This window comes from Meleagris gallopavo, chromosome 3 (assembly GCF_905368555.1).
Source record: "Meleagris gallopavo chromosome 3, MGAL_WU_HG_1.1, whole genome shotgun sequence".
NCBI lineage: Eukaryota > Metazoa > Chordata > Aves > Galliformes > Phasianidae > Meleagris > Meleagris gallopavo.
Window position 1 is genome coordinate 42,199,721 of NC_139406.1, and position 23,075 is coordinate 42,222,795.

General features: G+C 44.5%; 1 protein-coding gene across 7 annotated transcripts in view; it reads right to left on the reverse strand.

The window, feature by feature from the left end:
- The window catches only part of LOC100544230 (low-density lipoprotein receptor class A domain-containing protein 4), a 317,415-nt gene that overhangs the window by 40,914 nt on the left and 253,426 nt on the right, over positions 1 to 23,075 (reverse strand). For 6 of the 7 annotated variants that reach the window (XM_085220725.1, XM_085220723.1, XM_085220724.1 and 3 more), the window contains 2 exons: positions 14,290 to 14,343; positions 4,034 to 13,078 (listed from right to left, as the gene is read on the reverse strand). In XM_085220725.1, the coding sequence (XP_085076851.1) occupies positions 12,536 to 13,078; positions 14,290 to 14,343 (597 nt within the window). In that variant the 3' untranslated portion in view covers positions 4,034 to 12,535. Of the gene's footprint in view, positions 1 to 4,033; positions 13,079 to 13,111; positions 13,133 to 14,289; positions 14,344 to 23,075 lie in introns of those variants that run through there. The other variant, XM_085220728.1, reaches the window with a different exon arrangement.

The window sequence follows — 23,075 nt, forward strand, 5'->3', positions numbered from 1 at the left end:
CAAGGCACCTGCCACATCATCTGCTGGGTCACTGCTGTCCTCATGTGACCATCCTCATCAAAACACATTTCTGATTGTGTTCCCCATGGGTGTCAGCTTGGAGCACTGAGCTGCGTTTGTCCTTATTCATCACTTACCGTCAGCAACAATAATAATTAGAGAGCTGTAATTATCCCCTGGCAATTATCTGGCTATTTTGATGAAGATGATCTTCTAAGTAGAAAGAATACATCTTGATTTCATAAGGCCACAGGGCAACATGTAGCATCAAGTTTGGGTTTGAGTTTAAGCAATTGACTGGACAACTACAGAGGAGGAAATACAGGGGAGGATACACAGGCTTGTTTGGTAGTTTAAAAAAAAAAAAAAGGAAAAAACAAAATAAAAGCAAACTAAATACAACTGGGTAAAGCTTCATCAAAAAATGAAAGAGGGGAAGGTTCAGGTTGGATATTAGGAAGGCTTTCTGCTCGGAAGGAGTGGTGAAGCACAGGCACAAGTTGTCCAGGGAGGTGATAGAGTCACAGTTCCTAGAGGTGTTCAAAGAATGTGTGGATGTGGCACTGAGGGACATGATTGGTGGCAAGTGGATGGTTGACTAGATGATATTAGAGATCTTTTCCAACATTAATGATTCTATAATTGTATGAAATATTTGTAACTGCTGCTTTGGCTAGCCAAGTGACCTACCTTATGAAACTGGGGGCAATGGTGGTTGTGCCAGCCTCCGTCCCTAAAGGTAAAGGCCTGAATCTTTTTCATTTCCATAAAGAGCAGACCTATATGGGAAAACAGATGTTCCCACAATCTCCCATGTCCCAGTCAGGAGTAACTCACAAGCTGTGTGGCAATTGCTATGAGAAGAGTTTTAGCCCAGACCAGCTCTTTACTTCTTCAGTGTTATTGTCAGATGGTGATTTTAGTGTGCTCAGTACCATTTACCTGATGGAGTATAATTTTAATTGAGATGAAAGTCTCCATTTCCCCTAGCATATGGCTTGAGCTAGTGTGCATGTTTTCTTATCTATAAGCATAGTATTGGTAGAACATGCAGCATAATCTAAAAAGGTGAGAGGACTTGCACGGAGCAGCTGATGCGAGCACTCAGCCATACAGCTTTCAACATGCACCAGTGCACCTCTCACTGAGAAGCTGCGGCATCTAATGCTGCACCACTGACCCTCTAAAATGCACACAGCTGGACTGCAAAGCCAAAGGGGGACAAAGTGGCCAGAAGAGCAGTTTTGCAGTGGCCTGCTGAGCCCTGCTCGTCAGGTTTCTCCAGAGGGAAAGACACCAGCTCATTGGCTTTTTTGGAGAGCTGTCAAGTTTGCAGCTGGAAGCAAATTGGAAAGCCCTTACTTACAATCCTAACCCAATTGTAGGAAAATAAACAGCTCCTATATATTTAGCTGTTGCCATAAACCCTGCTGAAAGGGTATGAAAATGTGTTAATGCTTTTGATTTGGCTTATATGGCTTCTTCACCAAGTAAAGCCAACTAGGGCAAGCTTGGCTCAGCATATGAAAGTCTCAGAGACTGGTAACATAATTACACATGTATGCCTATGCAGGGGGACATGTGATAAGCTGTAACATTCCCAGAGCTTTGAGGACAAAACTAGTTTGGTTTTTTTTTCTCCTCTGGGACTTTCTTGCTGTCTAGGGTTAAATGTAGGTCAAGCTGTCTGAGCCATGTCTGTGGCACACAGAGTGGGATTAAATCGGAATTTTCCACTCAACTCCACTGTCAATCACTGTAATGTCTGCAAATGTTAAATTAATCTGGAGTGATCTGGCATTGGCATTGAAGGGAGCTTCTTGGGCTCAAGGGTGACGTTTTGGCCTCCGTGGAAAAACTGCCTTCTCTCTCCAGGCAAGATGTTCCAACGGCTTTTTTAAAACCCTGAAACTACCAGCAAAACCCAGGGAGATGATAGCTCTGTACAAGGCAAAAGCACACGGATGCCAGAAGGAGCGGGGAGAGAGAGCACCTGACTGCAGGAGGGACTGCGAGCGATGGAGGTGGGGAGATGGCTCTGCACTGCGTGCTGCCGTGTCCTTCTGCATGCATCTTTAAAGCAGTGTTAGCACCTCTGTGCAAAGCGCTTTGTAGCAGAAGCCATTACTGAGTACGGAGTATTTTGCAGTAAGGAGCTGCTGGTTTGCACGTGTTACAAAGGACAGTAAGCATTCAGCATGTGCCACTCCACGTGCAGTCTGTAAATCCTCCGGCATCCAGCACGTTGCCTTTATTTCAGTATGTGTCCAGCATTGCTACGCATCCCAGAGTTCTTCCAACTTAATTAATATATAAGGTAAGCACCTAAGGTAAGCAGAAGAAGGCAGTTAACCAGCACTAAGTACAGTAGGTGATTTCTCAAGTGCTGAGGAATATTCTGGGAGTAATTAATGTTGTGAACTGTATGGGCTACTGAGAAATGTAACTCGCCACTTTGACCACGTGGAAAAGAATGGGCTAGCTCAGCTCTAACCTCTGCTCTCAGGAGTAATCATTTCACACTCAGCCTAGAAAAAAAAATGTAGAAAACAAGCCTAAAAAGAAAAAAAACCTCCAAGTTTTTATTCTTACCTGGTGCTGGAATTGTGTGGAAGTGGCACAATGCACGTGGAACAAAAGCTGGGCATCACTGCAGCAGAAGCAAGTGATGAGAACAGGATTCAGCAGTGAGGTTTTTAAAATGTGCATTTTAATTAGAACTTATTTGAAGCACGACCGATCAAAACAGTGATAATGAGAGAAGCCTAATTAATTTTTGTCTAAGCAACCAAGCCTCATTATAGAGCGGTCTTGGGGAAGAAAAGGATTTGGAGTGGTACAACCAGGGTGTTTGTAATGAGAGGCAATACTGTGGGGAGCCTGGAAGCCAGACCGAAAGGTTTCACAGGACTGCAGCAGCCACTGTATTAATCTTTAAATAGGAAAAGTAACCCTACTGAGATGAGACATCCCATTTATAGCCAAGTTCTGAGCTGCAACCATTGGCAAAGATATTAAAACACAATCAAACAGAATGGCATATTATAAAACAAATATAAATACAATTAAAACCAGATTAAGTAAAAGATCAAAGCAGTCTCAAAAAAGCAGTTTCCAGGGAGTTCAGGGTTCAGACAGCAGAGGAGGAGCAGACGCTCAGAGGTCTGGAGCGTTTCTAAGCATGGAGGCCCCAGCTACTTTCTAAGCACTAAGGAGGAATTAAAATCCTGCAGAGGGGGAGATGCTGACTTTGGGAGGTTATACGAAAAGAGAACTGTTACACTTTTAAATGGTGGCAACAAAAAGTGCTGCAGCACTTAAATAAGGAAGCCATTTGTAGAGAACAGCAGAAAGAGATCCTGTCCGAAGGCAGCCCAAGAGCTGTTCCTGAAGGAGTGTGTCAGAAGTGGGCAGAGGATGCGCAGCCCCCTCAGCAGCCTCTTCTCCACACACTGCCCCCCATTTGCAGCACCACCTCCCTCTAGGCATCACCCTCCAAGAGGAATCAGCAAGCACAGACACAGGTATAAAATGTATCACACGACAAGGATTACATTAATAATCATACTACATGAAGCATCACTTTATACTTCAACATAAATAGAAATCAACTGCTCACTTCTCATGTTGTTAAGCTTTCCAATAGCGAAGTGAGAGGCACCACCTGTCGACAGTTGGATTTACCTTCTATTACCAAGGATACGTGCTTTTCCCCTGCATGAACCATAGCCTGTATTTTCGCTTTTCAATCAGTTTCTTCAGCTTCATGGTTTGGGCACTGCCCACCACTTTCTGGGCCAGCACTGCCCTGCCAGGGGCAGCCACGACACTGGGTGCCCACAAGGGGGTCAAGCGGTGTTCTTAGCCTATGTTTCAAGGACCGAATCCACCCTTCGACTCCTTAATGACCAGCTACCAGCTTGAGAGCAGAAAAGCAAGGACAAAAAAGGACAAGCATTTGTTTTACAGAATGTCACCCTGGTGTTTCATCCCCTTTTTCCCCACTTCACAAAGAAATTCAATAGGAGACAAATGCATTTCATGGTTTTTAATAATTCTGTGCTATGGTTTAACCACAGCATATTAAGAACAAGCATAAAATCTGTATTTAAAACTAACAACAGCACTTAGAGCAACATCTTCCTTTAAAAGTATTGCAATAACAGACCTTAGGTCTAAAAACTAGGACATCACCATTTGCTCAATTAAAAGAGTCAGATACACAACAGTTGAAATCTTTTCCTTTATATAACCGGGAGTTACGGTGGAAAATAAGCAACAAATTAATTGTGTTAAAAGGAAAATAAGGTAAAAAACAAACAAACAAACAAACAACAAAACTTAAAGCAAACCAGGTTTGTCATAGCGTCACATGAACAACTATTGAGAAATCCCAATACAGTTGTAAAAAAAAAAAAAAAGTACTGTTTTTTAATAGATTTGTTTTTACAACAATAAAATTTAAAAGAAAGATTAAATATCGTTGATAGTGCTGTACATATTTCAGAATAACTTGAAACAAAATGGACAAAAATAAGAGATGCTGAAAGTGTAATCTTGTAAGCCACAATGTTGGAAATACAAAAAAATCCATACAGCAATAAAGCATTTTACACTGTAAAATAACTAGCAAGAAGCAACAAAGAGAGGGTCCACACTCTAAAACCAGGCATTGGGTGGTTAGTTTTAAGTAAAACAGCCTGACCAATATACATACCGTCATGAAATGCTCTGAGCACAGCAGCATTGGGCAGTTGATAGCTATAAAGATAAAATCCCTAACGGCGCTTACATAGCCTTGGTACCGCAAGTAGAAAAGGTTGTTAAATGATATTAAGGTGATTTTATTATTATTTTTGCTGTCCAGGCTCTGTGATGCCTGAGGCTCTCCTAATTTCTGCTTATACCTTTTCTAACATCCTGGCTGCCTACCGCGCTTTGTGGAAAATAGCAAAGTTTGAACACGGTTGTGAAGACACTCAAGAATCTGCTCCTGCCACTGCAGCTTCAAAGCCAATTAGTGCCTCTGGAAGGAGACGTGCTCCTGTTTGGTCCACTCAATATGCAAGTTTTGATATGATAAATCACACCTTAGGTTCTTCTAGCACAAGGTTTGCTCTTTAAAGACTCCTGCTTGTCAAGGTCTGGGTTTTTTGTTTGCTTTTCTTTCTTCGCGCACAGAAGTTGTTCTGCAGTGCAAACAGAGACGCGACATGACCAGGCAAGACACACTTCCAGAACAACTGCTCTATGCCCTGGCAAACAATAAATGAGTTAACGAACAACAGTCATAAAATATGCATACTTCACTATGGTACATGCTTACTGATAAAACAGTTCAATAGAGAGAGGGATGGAGACAAGCTATCTGCACAGGCTTGACAATGAGGAACTGGCCATAAAATGTATGGATTTCTTTAAAACGAAGAACAGAACAGCCACGGTCAACATTCAGACACAGGACGCCCGTGGGGGTTCTAAAAAGATATTTACAGACAAATGTGTAGATGGAGTTTCAGGTCAGCAGAGAAGTCCTGGGGCAACCAAGGGCTGTGCTCTGAGCCACGGGCTGTGAGCACTGCAGGTGGGAGCCAGGGGCTGCTCAGCCCACAGGGCTTCAACACGGCCTTCATTGGGCTCAGGTACAGCCCCTGGGAGTTCTCACAGCACTGGGCTACCACCTGAAAACCAATAAAAACACTCCCTCGACAACATCGTGGCACGCCGCTACGTTACCTCTGTGGTTAAAGCCTGACAGTATAAAAAAGTTACGTACAGACAGGGGTATCTATGAGAGATCAGCCGGCATCCATCAGCAAGAGGACTGGTCTGTCTCGGACCGACAAACTTGTACATCACCTACCGTCCTGGGATAGTCAGAACAAACAGCTTAGAAAAATAAGTAGAGTATCTGCAATTCTCTAAAGTAGAACTTCACGTTCAGTTTTCCTGAGGTATTTGCTTCACCGAACAAGCCACACTGAGAGCACATGGGGCATGGGCACGTGCGGGGGGACCCAAGCAGCCGGGCAGGCCTGTCCCCTTGCTGGCACCACCCTACCAGCTGAAATGCACAGCACAAAGGACTCCGTATCCATGTTGGCTCCAACCAGGCTGCGGCCTTCCTTCTGCCATACTACATATTGATCTGGGCTCAGCTGCTGCTGTCAGCAATCGGCACGGCAGTGGGGCATGAGGAAAGCGAGGCCCCAAGGCCTGCGCTCCGCTCAGCATGCAGCACAGCAGTGGGGAAGCAGCACAGCAGAGCTGGCTGGTTACACACAACTCCTGTTGGCCTCCTTTTCATTTCACAGGGGTGGTCTAGATCGGTTCCCACTTGTCTGAGCTTCACTTCCCATCAAGGACGCAGACAAAAAAAGATCTGAAAGGTTTTAGCCCATTTCTAGGTTAAAAAGAAACAAAAGCAACACCACAACTTAATCAAGGATAATAAATAATAAATCTGCTGGAGAAGTAGTAACGAATACTGGTCCAACTCAGCAATAGCAAGGCAACGATCAAGACAAGAAGCAGCTAGCTGCAAGGTTAAAGCTGTGGAGGTTTCATTTGTTTTGCTTTTTTTTCCTTTTTCTTAAAGTGACATATTTAAAGAAAAAAAAAAAAAAGAACAGATCTTCACAGCAAAGATGCATCCAATGACCAGTTGCTATACACAGGCGAGCCAAGAAGGATTTGTTCAAACTTTTTCCCTTATGATATTATATTGATATTTAATAGGAAAATAAAATACATAGACTTTTTGTCATTTGTATGCATTCAATTGCAAATCTTCTTACAAAAGAGGACCAAGCACAGAAGTTGGCATTCACAAAGTCTTTGCCATTATTTTGTGTTAAAATTGGTATCATCTATACATTATCTTACAGTATTAACATCTATTTGTTTTTGTGTGTTTGTTGTTCTACCCATTGGGTAGGATATGTGCATAATATATTCAAGTTATACACAGCACCATACAAAAACAAACAAACCAACGAACAAACAAACAAAAAAAAAAAATCCTAACAAAATTGGAAAGAAGAAGACAGACGACCAAAAAAGCACCATTTTAAGTGAGGCACAACAAAGGTGGGAGCGCGAGGCCTGACCCAACGCCCCCTGGAGTCAGCAAGAGTCCTCCCACCAACGGCACCGGGCATTGTGTCAGGCCCTCAAGTGCAAGGGGATCCCATCTGCTCAGACCTGAACATGAGGCACCTTAGTTGATTACAAACTACCAACATGCAAACCTCCTCAAAATTATACCTAGCACGTACATCGATAACTCATTAATAACCCTACCAGAGCAGACAAACAAGCACAAACCAAAGAGAGAAAGGAAGAAGAAAAAGAGACAGTTTCATCACCCACAAGATCCTACACATCCCACACCATCTCAGAAAGCTCACATACCAAACCAGGTAAAATAGCAGCAGCAGCAGCAGTAATACAGCAAAGAAATGACAGAGTCATCTCCAGCAGTAAATCACACAGAGAGCAGCTGTTGGGGTGAAGGGGAACTTTCTAGGATATGAGTTTGTTTCTGTCAACCAACACAAAAATAAGCTCTGCTGGTGCTGAAGCAGAACTGGTGCCACCTGGTTGCTTTTGCTCAGCCTGCAAACAGGGAGAAAACAGCAAGGCAGAAGGAAAAGCTGGGAGAGTTTGCAACAAGTTTCATTACGAGATTAAGTTGTTTTTATTTTGAAAGCAGGATGGCTCTGAAATGCATTTAATGCCAATAGTTGTTGACTCTTCTAAAGGAACACCAGCAGCCTCCTTCTCACCAGCACGGTAAAGGACTTCATCCAAACAGAGCTGCCACTGATAAGGAAAGAGTTTGCTGGGAAGAGACAACGGGCTCCAGCATTGCTCGTGGAGGCTGAATTTTGTGATGCAGCTCCTGCTGATCCCCAAGTGGAGCCATACCAATAAAATGACTTATTTTTGCTGGTGTGAGTGTGCCCAGTGGGGCTTTTGCCAGCACAGTGACAACAAGCAGAGGTGGGGCAGAAGGTAACTTGCACCCCTGACTAATGAACCAAGACTGGCAAACTATTCAATATAAAAAAATCTTACCAACCAACCTTTTCAGCTGGGCCATTCTCAAAATTTTGAGCTTCAGTTTACTAATACAAAATAGAGGAAATACAGAGAGCTCGGCCAGGAAACCTCTGTACATCCAACAAACCCTCACAAGGGATTTTTCCACGTTCTAAGGGACCTCAACAGGTCTCAAATAATTCAGCATGAGTCCTCTTTTCTATGAGGAGCATAGTGTATTTATGACAACTGACACATTTGGGGTAGTTTAGAAGAGCAGTTATAGCCATGCTGGTTGGGAAGCAGGCAACTCAGGCCATTGATGCATAATTCAATTCTTCCTAACGCCATTTATCTAAAAAGCAAGGATGTAATCAAAAGCCAACCTTCATCCGAATCCAGTATACTAATATATCACTTGGTTCTTAGCATCAGCAAGGTTTGAAATAACATGCTTCTGAGATTTAAAGAATACATGAATTACACTTGCTTTGCATAAATCATCACATGAGGTCTACATTAGCGCTGTCCCAAAGGCATGAGGATTTTTCAAAGCCCAGCCTGAAAAAGGAGAGCAGTTGGGTGGAAGATGGACTAGCATACCAGGGCATGGGCAAGGATCCATTCAGCAAAACTTCCCAAAAACAGTGCACAACAGTCACAGGAGCAAGAAACAAATACTCCTCATGCCTCCCACTATTTGTGACAAATGATGCTCCTGGGAGCATGATGTCAGTTAGCATTTCAGGGAGGTGATTATGGAATAGTAATTACTACATAGAGAATGGATGAACAGGTCACAGGCACAATTTTGCATGCAGGTATGTATACACACACATGCACATCAACACAACTCAATGGTAATGACCAGAGAGAGCCTGGGGACAATCGGACAATCATAAATATCTTCAAATGTACCAGCAAGCATACAGTTTAACCTTGGAAAAGGAAAACAAAACCCCCCAAAAACCGCAGAGAACAATTTTAGAACATCGATTTCCACCTGCTTAAATGTGCAGGGCTTGGAGTCAGCAGAGTGCTAGCAGCCTATCTGCTCCAGAGCATCCCCATGCCCCAACAGCAGGGTGTTAGCCTGCAGGGCCAGCACAGCACCGCCCGGTAGGGCTGGACTCCTCCAGCCAGATATGGGATGCTCTAGCACTACACGGCTTCCTCTTCCATCACAAGGAAAGCACATTCCTCCTGAAACCTTTTCCTTATGGCTGAGCATCCCGCACATCCAGCCCTGCAGGACCACAGGAAAGCAAACAGATGTATTTAGCACCAAGAAGGGACCCATGACAAGCCGCTAAAGGGAAGAACTAATCTTTGTGGTAGACAGAGGAGAGGTCATGATGCTTTAATTTGTAATAAAAAAAATAATTCTTTTAGCCTGAAAATTTCTGAGTTGGGCACATCGGAGTGAATTTTGGGAAGATGGGTTATTCAGCAAAGATCAGGAGATGCAGCCAGAGGTCAGGCTAATAGGACTGATCAGACAAAACACTGTGCACGTGCATTATGTGTTTTCCGTGCATGGTAGAACACCAGTATGGAGTTGTAATCTACGTAATTAACTCTACAAGGCTTATTGAAATCTTTAATAGCTTACAAAGTCACATTTGAGTGGCTGTGGAACCTAATTCTGGGTGTTTTCAAAGGGAATTCTCCACAAATGCTGCACAGAATCACCTGCATTCAGAGAATACTAACTTCTAAACCTGTAAGTATTAATAACACTATTTAATTTCGTTATTCATTTCTGGTACAAAGGCAGATTTCCTCTCACTACAACAACAAAAAAGGAACACACACTTCTGTAACATTACACTGTTGCTGGGTTCCCCACCAAATACCCTTCATATTTATTCAGAAATATCGCATCTACTCCTGTAAGAGGCCCTCAAACGAAAGCAGTGGATGACAGCTTGCCTGCACCAAGCACCAGACCATTACAATTCCTTACTGATGGCCGCATGTGAGCTTTGCACAGTACAACACAAAGAGAAGGCAAAGATGTAGGAAGAAATGCAACCATTAGGTGAGCAAATATTAAGAATTGTTTGTTTTCTCCACTACTTTTTTCTACAGAATGGGTGAAATGGCTCACATTTTCCACGCACAGAAAAATGTCTTCAATCAAGAAACTGTGACAACCATAATTTCCAAGAACATGGATGGAATACGCAGAAATTCACCGGCATACAGAGATGTCAAAAGATGGCAAAGGGCTGACTTCAAAGAAAGTATGTTCCCAAGAGGTGACTCTGAAGGTAAATCCAAGGCTCACTCGTGTGAGATCTGCACAGGGGGAGATGCTGGTGTTCAACTGGTCCAACCCCAGGGCCCCAACCAGGCATGCTCAGACACAACCATCGAGTTCCAGCTGTTCTCACCTAAAGGCTTCTTGGCTAAATAACCCTTATTGAGGCAACCGCAAAGGACCTGTGTAGGCACATGCACTGTCTGGCCAAAGCTCACTTCCCAAGGACAGCAAAAGTCACCCAAGACCAAAATCAACACTGGTTGGTCTTGTCTTCTGCAAACATTCCCTAAACTAGCATAAAACCGAATTAGCTCATGAAGAAAACAACCTATGCTGAGGCCTGCACGACACACGCACACACACACCAAAGACACACACACACTGTTTTGGCATTAAAACTCTGCATAGATCAAAGATTCGCCTCAGGTGCCCAGCCAGAAGCCATGCAGAAGTCCTGTCTCCGGCCATGGGAGCCGGCACCCGGTGCACCTGGTGCTTGCACCTGGGCACCAAGCACAAGGCTTCAGGGGGTAGAAAAGGTGAGAAGTCGATGACGCGCACACACACACATATATATTAGAAAGTATTCAAACTAAGACTCCATAGGTTCTTACTTTAAGTCCATTTCCAAAATGCATTTTAAGTGCAAGTTGTGCTTTTTTCATGTGCTTGTGCTGCCACTACCACCATTCACCAACTGCCTTCCAGTGCTGCATTTGCTTCTACACAAAACCAGGTAGGGAAGAAGTGCCTCACACGCCATTTTACCAGCAGGCAAAACTTTCCCATTACTTTTAAGACCAGCATGACAAAAGCCAGGCTCATAGATGCTTCATTACTACCTGAATGACCTCCATCCATAAGCACAGTTCTGCTGGCGCCCACGAGACAACATGCACAGAAGAGGGCTCCCACCACAGCCTCCAGAGCTGAAGGCCAACACTTCGCGTGAGCGCTCCTGCCTGCCAGCCCCAGCACTGCTGCAGAGACCACGCGGGGGTCACAGCCACAAAGGCTCATTCACTCCAACGGGATGGATTGCCAGGGCTGAACTTCAGTATCTAAAAGATGCAATGGAGAGCGCAAAGCACAACAGAGTCTCACATACGTTAACAGCATTGCAGGGGAAAAAACCCACTCTGGGTTTTTAAACAATTTATTGCATAATGTCATGATATGTGACTAAATACACTTCAGGCTACAGTGAGAACAAAAATCTCTAAAACCTTAAGTACTGGCGATACTGCATTATGAAAAGAATGGCAGCACTTCGTTAGAATTAATACAAATCAACACATCTGGGCTTTTGTTTTGTCTTTTATGAAACAAACAAGTCTAAACTGCAAAATAGCTAAATTCTAAGTGATGGAAAATGCTGGGATGTCACATTTGCCTTCTTCCATCCGAAAGTCACCAAGACACTTCATTGATGCGCTGTTACTCAGATGCAAATTATTGCAAAGTCAACAAGTTAAGTGTCCCTGTATTTCTCGATTTGTGTAAGTCAAGAGATGTTAGGATAAGTCCTGTCCCCTTTTCTAGCAAACCTGGGGGGAGGGGGCAGACTCCTCCAGATCATTTCTGGGGCTCAATTGTTATTCCACAGGTGAAAAGACAACATATAGAAGAACTTCACATAAAACAGTTCCCTCATATATAATTTTTAAAACATTAAGATAGTGCAACTTTTTAAAACACATTTATCACAACACAAATTAATTCCTTGCATTCATCTAAGTTTTCAACTTTATACCTTGGCACACAAAACAGAAATTTTGATTCATATTTTAAAAAAAAAAGCACACCCTGGGAGAAAAAAAAAAGCAAACTGGCCAATTCTTCCCCCATTTAACTAGCAAAACCTTCGTCTTTCTGCCATTCAGTGAGTACAAAATTGGCTGTACAAGCCTCATTTCTGTGCTAAGTTTACTTTTAGAATTAAATAATTGAAATAGTTTATTAAAAAAAAATATTATATTCCCTTTCCCCCCACCCCCCAAAACACTGCTCATAGACAATTTGAATGGAAGTTTGTATTTCTTTCGATCTGCTTTGCATGCAATTCCCCTGAAAGGAATCAGAAACAAACAACTGGTTTGCACGTTTGGTTTTACTAAGTTGTACCATGTGAAATGTAACAACATTGTGCACCGGAGCACGGGGCTCTTCCTCCACCGCCCTGCTTCAATCTCTTGTCTTCAGTCCAAATGCACCTCGGAGAGTGACTTAGACCAGGTTCCCTGGTTTCCGGTCTTGGCCTTTGCTGGGGACAATTGTGCTCTCTGAATTGTTCTGCTGAAACTGAAGTCTGCTCCCCCTCTGCGAGGAAGGAGGAGCATTGCTGTGCTGGTGATGGAAAAACGAGGAGCCTGGGTAGTGCCCCATGACCTCGCTGTACGTCGGGGGTGGTCCTTCCATCCTTCCATTACTGCTATAGTTGGTTGCACTTATGCCCGAATTGCTGCTCGGTGGGCAGGGGCCCCCATTGTACATGGAAATGTCTATCAAGTCGCTATCAAAAATGGTTCGGTTGGGCGGTGCCCTGACAGATTCCCGGTTGAGCTCCATCTGCTGCTCTGGGTCCCGGAGCTGAAGGGTGCACGGGCCTTGGTATGGTGGCGGCTCTTCCCCATCCGAGAGGGAAATGGTTGGAGGAAGGTCAATCTCATGCTGCATGTACGGGTAAGTAGGCTGGAAGCGACTGAAACGGTCCCGCTGCATAAAAGATGGGGCGGTAAACCTGTCCCTGGACCTTGGAGCATACATAATCTGCAATGGGAAGAGAGAGAGATGTGACTCCACACCTGAACAAAGCACTGAGGGCTCTCCGTATTGATGAAGAACTAATAGACAGAAAATGCTTCTATCACCTATCTCAAAGGTTCGATCCCACAGATACTGTGTGTGCCTGCTTCTACACACACGCGTGGAAAAGAAGAGGTAGGAGTTCAAGAAGAATCTAACACAAGATATTGCAGAACAGCTTCAAGAAAGATGATCCTATACAGCTCCTTCTAACATTAAAACATGCATAGCTAAGATAAATGAAATCTGCTTCTGTACTTAGGAAACACTCCAAATTATTTTCCTCTCTAGTCTTGACTATTAACTAGTTCTACAGAAGCATCCCAATATTGAACTTCAGCGGCAGCCTGAGCCTACCCTTCCTATTCCGAGTTAACCTAATACCCAGCGCTAACAAAGAATTCATACGGTCACTTTAGTATATTTTGTGAAGGTCCAGCAGGTCTCACGCCTTCACTATGAGAGCAGAGCAGGTATCCTCCTCCTCAGCTCTCAGCCTCTGGGAAGGATGTCTGCACTGAGAGTTGAAATTTCTGGCATATTAAGCACTGGAGAAGGTCAGGATTTACAAGAGGAAGAGTTTGAGATTGCCTGTGAGGAACCTATTGCTTCTCACTTGATCCATTCCAAATCTTGACAGACACACCAACTTCTCAGACCTACATCTATCAAACCGCTCTTTTAATTTCTGGGTCCCCACAGGGTCCTTAGTCCCTGACCCACACAAATGCAGTGTGAGCTGCACAGGAGAGCTGGGCCGCTCAGGACAGCACACCCACAAGTTATCACATAGGCCCAGGATCTGTGCTGACCAGAGGTTGGGAAACACTGGTGATAGGGAATGTGCACACATTCAGGAAAAATACAGGAAGAAAAACAACAGGTCTCCTGTATTCCACCGAAAAATTACTGAGCCTTTGCACGTCACTTACCTGCAAATGTCTACTAAGTTACAGGCAGCTGCTAATGGAGATGAGGCATCAGACAGCTAGAATGTCATTCTTTTAATGAAAATGTCTTAGACATTTAAAGAATGGAAGTTAAGATAGGCTCAGATGTCCACTTGAATGTGATACTTGATCTACGCTCCCAAAGCCTTATTTACTAAGTAGATGCATGTTTTAGGAGAAGGCAAATGTATATTATGCCAAAGATGGTAAGAAATGTCACTGTACCTCTGAAGCACCCTGGCGTGAAACCGAGCTTTCCGAAGGCCACAAGCACCCTTCCTGCAATGCAGAAGGGAACAACACATGAGAAAAATCACATGACAATCCAGCCTCAATACCACAGTGAGCTTCTAACCATTGGCTACCCACACCTAAGGGAAGTCCCACCCCTTGCTTTCTATAAGTAAAACGAACAGCAGCTCTGCATCCAAGCAGGTCAAGCTCAGCGCACTGTGAACGTGCAGAGACACCAGCCACAACAGCCAGCCTCACAAACCACAGGAATGCAGCAGGCCAGTCCCAGCCGCATGATGGGATGTGGCTGCCATGAGGTCTGATGAAGCTTGTCCTGCTGTTCAGTGTCCTGATTACACAAGGAGTCAAAACAGTGCACAACAAAACCTGATGACTCCTGCCATGTCCCATGGAGAAGCGACATTTGCTCTACACACAGGAATACCCTGGTCAACACCGTCAGGTGCTTGATTCCCACCACAAATCAGCAATGAAACTGGTTTCAGCCACCAGTTCCCCTCTTCAGGCACTTCACAGCCACCTTCCCAGGCCGAAGTATTTTCTCTCTCACTCCCTGGCAGCCTGTTTTAGTGCTGTACTCAGGGCAGAATAAAAGGGTGAAGAAAAAGTTGTCAATACGGGAAAATAGCTTCAGGTGTACTGTTATTTAACTTCTCAATTACTTTTTTAACTAATTAAAACGTACTGCAATTGATTTATTTTACTGGAAAACTTCAAAGCTGAAAAGGACAAACTAGAGAAGCTGTAAAGGACAGAATTTCAACCTTACTGGAAAAAAATCAAAATAATACACGGTTGTGAGCATTTTCTTAGTGCTAAGTTAACTTGCATGATTTTATAGGCATCAGAAATTTCAGAAAGGAAAATGCACACTGCAAATCCTACTGTACAGCTTTTTCTCACCAGAGCATCTTTGAACATATTTCAGATGTAAAAATAGACCTAACTAGATGTTCAGCATGGCACTCAGAGACCAAAACCGTCTGTGATCTTGTCAGGAGAGTCCACCACAGAGGAAAGCTGTTCTGGGAGGAATCTCCCATAGGATTCAGCTGTTAAGAGAAATGCTTTGAATAACAAAGCTTGTCAGTCACTTCTCTTCTGTAGCTATAGAGAGTAGATAAAGAAGGCTGACAATTTAAGTTATTTACAATTTCCTTTTGCAAGTATCCCCACTCACTAACACCTGTTATAAAAGACTCTTAGGTAGACTCATGTACTACAGTGGCTATATAAGATTTTGCTAACTACAGAAATGTTAACTGTGTCACTGCAGTAGTTCAAGTTACACCAGTATCCACCTCCCTTTATACCCCTCCATCACCCAGATGCCCACATTTTGAAATATCTGAGGGTGTATTTGCACAATTACAGGCAATCAAGTTATCAGCAGCTGGCCAAGCAGGCTCCAAGCCTATTGCAATTCAGTAAAATCTAGTAGCCAATACTAAAATGCCCAGTTAACAACACATGGGCTGCTGTTCAACAGCAAGCTCCCAACTGTGCAGCTTTATGATTTGTGCCACTTTCTCTCCTTTAAAGCATTCAGGTTCAGAAGAGAGAAAAAAGCCAAAACTAAAGACCCAGCCCAGAAAGGAATTCAATCCACCACCACCATTCATGTTTCTTAAAAGTCACTTCAGAACGTGTTACCAGTGTGAAAGTGGAAGTGATGACCCCCATCCTATTACCCACCTAAGGCAGGAGACTGAGAAGAACCAAAGGAGATGGCACAGTGTGGAGCAAAGCTCTCCACACAGACACACAGCAGGACCTGCATACTGCACCTCGGCACACAGAGCCTTAGAATCAGCAGCATCCAACAGAATGCACTTCTAATGCTGATGTCTGAATCCTGGTACAGGAGAAGGCACTGCAGCTACCGCAGGGACATGCAGAAAGCAATTAGGGTGCTGGGATCCCAAAACCAAGAACAGGAGTTCAGTCTTGCTGTGATTCTTACTTACTGCATGGACAAATTTTAGAATCACAGAATCACCAAGGTTGGAAAAGACCTTCAAGATCATCCAGTCCAACCATCCACCTATCACCAATAGCACTCACTAAACCATGTCCCTCAACACAACATCCAAACATTCCTTGAATACCTCCAGGGTCGGTGACTCCACCACCTCCCTGAGCAGCCCATTCCAATGCTTGATCACTCTTTCAGAAAAGTAGTATTTCCTAAGAAATGAACAGTGAGAGAGGCAAGGAGAAAGGGAAGGAGTTGGCAGGGTCACCCACACTCAGCTGTAAAGGAATCCTTGAACTCTTCTAGAATAGGAACTTACTGCACAGTGACCTGCAATGTCAAACACAAACATGAAGAGGGGCATCCTGAGCTCCACTAGTCTTGGAATGATGGCGAGGGGCTGAAAGGAGAAGAAAGGAAAAAATCTGGTGCTGCAGGATGGAAATATCTGAAAGACCTTTCTTCAGGGTGCAGGAAGAATGAAATAATGTGGGACTGCCATGAACAATCTCGGCTGACTGGTTGCTTTACACAAAGAGAAGGTGTTATTTCTTGCTCTCCCCTTGTCTGTTTACTTGCAGACTTTCATTTGACTGCTAATATGATTCCATGTGGCCAGATCAGCAAAACACAAGTAAGAATTGATAGCATTTGTATTTATATTCTCTTGTTCTGAGGACCCCACCTTAAGGAAATCCGAAACAAAGTCAGCACTACAAATAAAAGCAGATCATTTCTTTTTTGCTAATTCCAGCACTCTCCCTCAGGCTGGGCATATGAGAGGAGAGGGGGCTGGCAGTCCTTACGTCAGACCACCACAGACAGGCACAAGGAGCTCTCAGGTGTGTCAGTGAGGGCTAAGCCTGAGTACCTTCCACCTATGCCTCTTCTGTGGGCCATACATCACCTCCCTGCTTCTTGTAGGTACTTGATAGCCTCAGCCACTTCAACTTGCTCCTTCTTAGGATTGACGGTCTGCAGGCGTGAGCTTCAATATTTATAAGTGAGAGGAAGGAAAAGCTCACGCACTCATCCCCTGTGCCACAATCATTTCTAACACTGTTAGGTTTTGAAATAAGGATACAAGTCTTCATGGTAAATCCTAGTACTTACAGGTAACACCAGAGTAAGCCAAATTTTAAGGCTGCAAGTATGGCTTTGGCCGACCTAACCTGACTCTGGGCTTCAGAAAAATTTACAAATACACATTTTAAGATTAGGCTTTGAAATATCAGCATTACCTACTAAATCCAACAGGGTGATCTCTTGATTGTCTAGTGGTGATGATTAGTCAAGGTTTAGAACTTAGGACTGGATAAACCTAACTAACTTGCTTTAGTAGTATTTTATGAACATTTATAGCTTCAGACTTCTTGAGGCTGCATTTAAGTACTGTGCTTCCTGCAGCTCTCACTGCCACCCAGCTACCATGGGTCAGCATCAGCATACTGATGGCCAGGAGGAAAGAAATGTACTCGAAGAGGAATTTTTAACTCAAGACAAATTGCAGGTAAAAATGCATGCTCTGTAAGATAAACTCCTCAAACTGTAATGAAGCTAAACCAAGCCATACCATCACAGATTTGCTTATTTACTGAATCCCTTAAGGTGATTTTTGGCTTTTTTCCACTTTTTTTCACTTTTCAATTTCTGGCACTTAGAACTCTGCCTGAAATGGTACTTCCTGAGAAACAGAAGTCAGCACTGCATTTGCTGAAGTGCATTTCAAAGAATCAAAGAGCCATAAAGGTTGGAAAAGACCACTAAGACCATCTGGTCCAACCACTGGCCCACCACCACCATGCCCACTAACCATGTCCCTCAGTGCCACATCCACACAGTTCCTGAACACCTCCAAGAACAGTGACTCCACACCTCCCCGGGCAGCCCATTCCAGGTACTGAGAGCGTCTCACTTTTCCCTTTGATTTTATATAATAAAACATAAACACGTATACGTAATATTCACATATATGTACGTATACACTTCTGTTTAGCAGGTGAAGCATTACGCAGGCAGTGCAGTTTCTGACTGCGGCCCTAGGTGGCAGTGCCATATTACACCACACTAAAGCAGCACTCTGGGAACACACACACACAAGTCCCCACCACACCGCCTCTTGACCAATGCAGTCCATCAAAGCTCCTAAGATGCAACACTTTCTGTCCCAGATACGAGCAAGGCAAAACTGCTGCTTTTTCCCTAACATAATGACAAGCATTGCAGACAGACTGCTCTTTGCTTTAAGATCTGCATTTCCCAAGGGCCGGAAAGGTTGCAGTGTCTGGCCGAAGGGCACACGGCTCCAACCAGGGGTTTGAGAATTACTGAGAGTCTGACTCTCACTCTTATTCTGCCTCCTGACATCTGCAGTGCTTACTTCTGTTACTTGATGCTTTAAGGCCTTTATTTCCCCAGCTTCACAACACCTTTCCACTTCACTTCTGGAAGTGAAGGAAACAATCATTACTATATTTAGGTTAGCTGTTAGAGGGAAATTCTTCACTCATAGGGCACTGAGGCACTGGCACAGCTGCCCAGAGAAGCTGTGGTGCCCCATCCCTGCAGGCACTCAAGGCCAGGTTGGATGGGGCCCTGGGCAGCTGAGCTGCTGGGAGGCAGCCCTGCACACAGCACAGCGTGGGGCTGAGTGGGTTCTGAGGTCCTTTCCAACCTGAGCCATCCAACCTTTCCATCCTGAACCAGGATTTAGAGATGAAGCAAGTTGCCCAATGACACACTGAGTCAGTAGCACTCAGGAGTCAGCGCCCCTTGCTTCAGGTCCCACCTGTAGATCTCCTCAATGCTGCTTTTCTTATTAAAGGTGTTCTGACTTCATTGTGGCGGACTTCAAAGAGCAGCAGCTAGAACACGTCGTCTCTCCCAGCAGGCAGGAGAACACAGCGTGCACCCAGCTCCTGCCAGCTGATGTCTGGCACAAAGGAAGAGGTTTGGCAAAGCAGGGTAGCCTCTCCCATCTATGCTTTCCTCTGGTCATACACTTGCGTTCTCATTGGCATTTGGGATTTTCAGTTCTCACTCTCCTGAATTTCCACTTTTATTTGGAAAGAGCAGTTCTGGGACAGCACACAGCACTTTTACACCCATGCTCAGGGGTTTGGGCACTCAGGACAGACCCCTGTGACAGCAGACCAGCGCGAACATTCCACACTTCTTCCCCATTGATTTGGTAAGAGACAAAGAAGTAATGACAGAAGCCACCAACATGGGAGGGAGAAATCCATTTAGTGCCATCAGAAGCTCATTAAGCACCTCCCCGCAAGTCACTTCATGAATCAGTTCTCCCTCAACGTCCCTCTGGAAATCACGGGTGATGACACTCCGAATTAATCACCACCAAGAACGATTCATCTCAGTACTGCCCCGGCGTCCCACACCACCTCAGCTCTCTCACAGCACAGCAATTGCCTGCACCCCTGGGACGTGCCTCTCTGGGGCTGCCGCATGGCTCCATTCCAAAGCCGACAGTGGCTTTTCTCCAGCGACGCGGCCCTGACCCCACCTGCTGCCATTGGGCTGGCCAGAAGGGGGAAATGTTTAATATTTCATTTGCTGCGATACAGACACCACTTACGCCAACACAGCTGGTGCTCAGCAGTGCTCATGGTTCTCTCCCCCGAACTTGTATTTCTGCTCATATTAAGACCGCGGTTAAACTCCACCTCAGCTGCTGCAGCAAACAGGGTCTGTGTGTTTGTAAGGTTTGTGTGTTTTAATATCCACACCGGGAAACAGCACGGCTTGCACCTCGGCAGGAAAACCTAGTACTTCTGAAAGCTCAGAAGTCTGCCCATGTCCTGCTGTGGTCTGCTTAAGGCCTTCACACAGCAATCAGGGAAATAAAAGAAACACAGATAGACCACAGGAAAGATGAGAATGTGGTAAGGCTCTAGAAAGAGGGAACAAAAGAAAAAAAAATAAAGCTAAAGTTGAACCAGTGGTCATACAGAAAAGTGTATCTGCAGAACAAGAATGCAAGCACTGCTTCTTGGGAGGCAACTATCGTATTTTATGTGATCAGTCCCTTATCAACCCTTCAAGTGTTAGTAGCACCTGGGATCTCAGTGATATTTCATCTTCTTTTTAATATTCTGATCTCTGAAAAATGGGAATTTCAACCTCCAGGCCCTTTCTATTTTTCTTTTAACATGAAGAAAGCTCAGCCAGATAAAGCAGAAACCCACAAACATATAAGCACGCATTGCATTTCTTTATTTTGAAGCCCATGGGTTTTACAGGTGTAAGACTGGTGATGAAGGTGACAGAGATCTCACCCTTTCATGGCTGCTGTAGATCTAAAAGGCAGCAGAATGAACAAGAGGGGCTGTGGGCAAACCAGGCAATCAGTACAATTCAATGACAGCTCAGCTGCTGGAAGGCACCATCACCAGAGATAGGCCAGGACCAAAGGAAAGGTGCATGGCTTAATGTAGCACAGGCATGGAGAAAATAAAGCCCAAATGAATAGGAAAGGCAGGATTCAGCTACACCTGTGCAGCCTCAGCCAGGTAGGGGGATTCCTCCACATGGCTCATTGCAGAACTAGCCAGCTCGTTTACTGTGCTTTTTTAAAAAATACTGCTGAACTTCCTCTTTTTTCATTCACCATTTCTCTACTGACAAAAAGGCCTGAGTCAGAATGACATTCCCTGGAAACATTAGTGGTTAATAAACATTTAAATCCATTTTCAGAGTCTGAACACCACAAAAAGCCTGTTCCCTTGGGAAAAAGCCCGCTTCCCAACAGCACTTGCACATAGACCAGTGCCTGCCTGGTTAAAACACCGATGCATATTACTGACCCTGCATCTGACAGCACATGCTACCACAGAACCATGAAATGGCTTGAGGGACCTCAGAGCCCACCGAGTCCCACCCTTCACCATAAGCAGGGCTGCCCCTCAGCACCTCAACTGCCCAGGGCCCCATTCAACCTTGCCTTGAGCACCTCCAGGGATGGGGCACCACACAGCTTCTCTGGGCAGCTGTGCCAGCGCCTCACTGCCCTCTGAGTAAAGAACTTCCCCCTAACAGCTAACCCAAATCTCAGCTCTTTTAGTTTAAAAACATTCCTTCTTCTACTATCACTATCAGACCACGTAACAAGTTACTCTCCCTCCTGTTTATAAGCTCCCTTTAAGTTCTGGTAGGCTGCAATGAGGTCTCCTTGGAGCCTTCTATTCTCTGCCATCTATTGGCCTCGTGCAACCTGCTCTGGACAGCAAGACCGGATGGGTGCCCTCCAGTCTCACAACACCAGACAAATACTTCTGTTTCCTGACTGTCAGAGACTGCACGCTACTTCTGTGGTCTGTGCGGCAAAGAGCACACAGCTGGTTTCTGCCAGAATTTCCTTCTAACGCCTAAGACAAGGGAGAACTCAAACATATTTGACACCTGACCTCAGAGAACTCTCAAGTCCTCTTCCCCACATAAATGGCAGTTTTTTAAGAATGGCTTCAGCTTACCAGAAACCAAGATGACTAACTGTGCTGACAAACCCACACTAGTCAGTTTTCAGAAGAATAAATAACCACTTCTTGCCGTCCCATTATCAATTCCTGCGAAGTGCGCACTTGACTGTGATCACCATTACTTACAAAGGTGCCATCAAAATGAAACTGAGTCAGAGTTTTAAAAAGGACTGAAGAAGAGCAGTTTTGGATACCAAAGCAGCTGCTGAGTCCTCACTGTCAAATCACATGTCCTTATTTGCAAGAAGATGATGCTTCCTCCCTGGTTTCCAAGAGAAAAGGCACCATTCACTCTAATAACAGTCAGTACTAACGAACCATGCACAGGAAATAATGGGTTACTTCATGCATTTGACAGCTCACTGCCATTTTAAAAGATTTGCGAAGATGAAAATGTGTTTCCTTTATCTGAAATCATGTCATTTTAAGCACTCATAGCAATTATAGCTAACATTTTCTGGACAGAAGTGTGATTCTTGAATTAGAGTGTCCATTTCAAAGAAATTCTCGAATTAATCCAGTCAATTTTTCCAGTTCAGAAGTCAACAAGGTTAAGGTTTCACAAGCTCTAGTTTCATCTGTAACCAAATTAGAGCTCAATACTCCTGGGGAATGGAGAAATAGGCAGCAAGGCTGCCTACTCTCAAGGAGGTGGCTCCTCTCCTCTCCTGCAAGGTAGAAGAGTCACCTCAGTGGAAGAGCGCTAAAAAAAATGATTTGTTTTCAGCCAGATTGGCTCCCTGAAGTTCTCACTATGTCGTTCTGATAAGGAGAACAAAGAAGAATGGGAAAGACTCAACTGGTGTGGAAAAAAGGGTAGTTTAAGCTTCACTAGACTGAATACTAGTTCAGGCTATCAGGGACTGTGCCTTCCAGTTGCCATCACACAGTTGCTTTGCCAGAGAAATAGAATGAAAAGGTAGAACGAACAGAGCTGCCAGGAACTCAGTGCATCACCAAGCAAACCTCACAAACTGCTCTGTGGCCATCATGGCAGCAGAGAAACCAAGGGCACTGCTCAGAGGATGCCAAAAAGCACATCAGAAAAAAGATCTCCCTACTACATCATGGGATGCTTTGGCAGTGAAGGCTCAGAGGGACACCTCTAGGTCAGGGATGCTCTGTGGTTAATCCCAGCAAGGAAGCAGTGCAACCCATCCATCAAACTTCCATCTCACAAGGCAAGTTAGGTACCCACGTACTGCTGAGTTGACTATGGATGGCCTTGGTGAGTCCAGATGGAGATTCAGTGTTAAGCCTTTCACTCTCCAGCAAGACATCTTAAC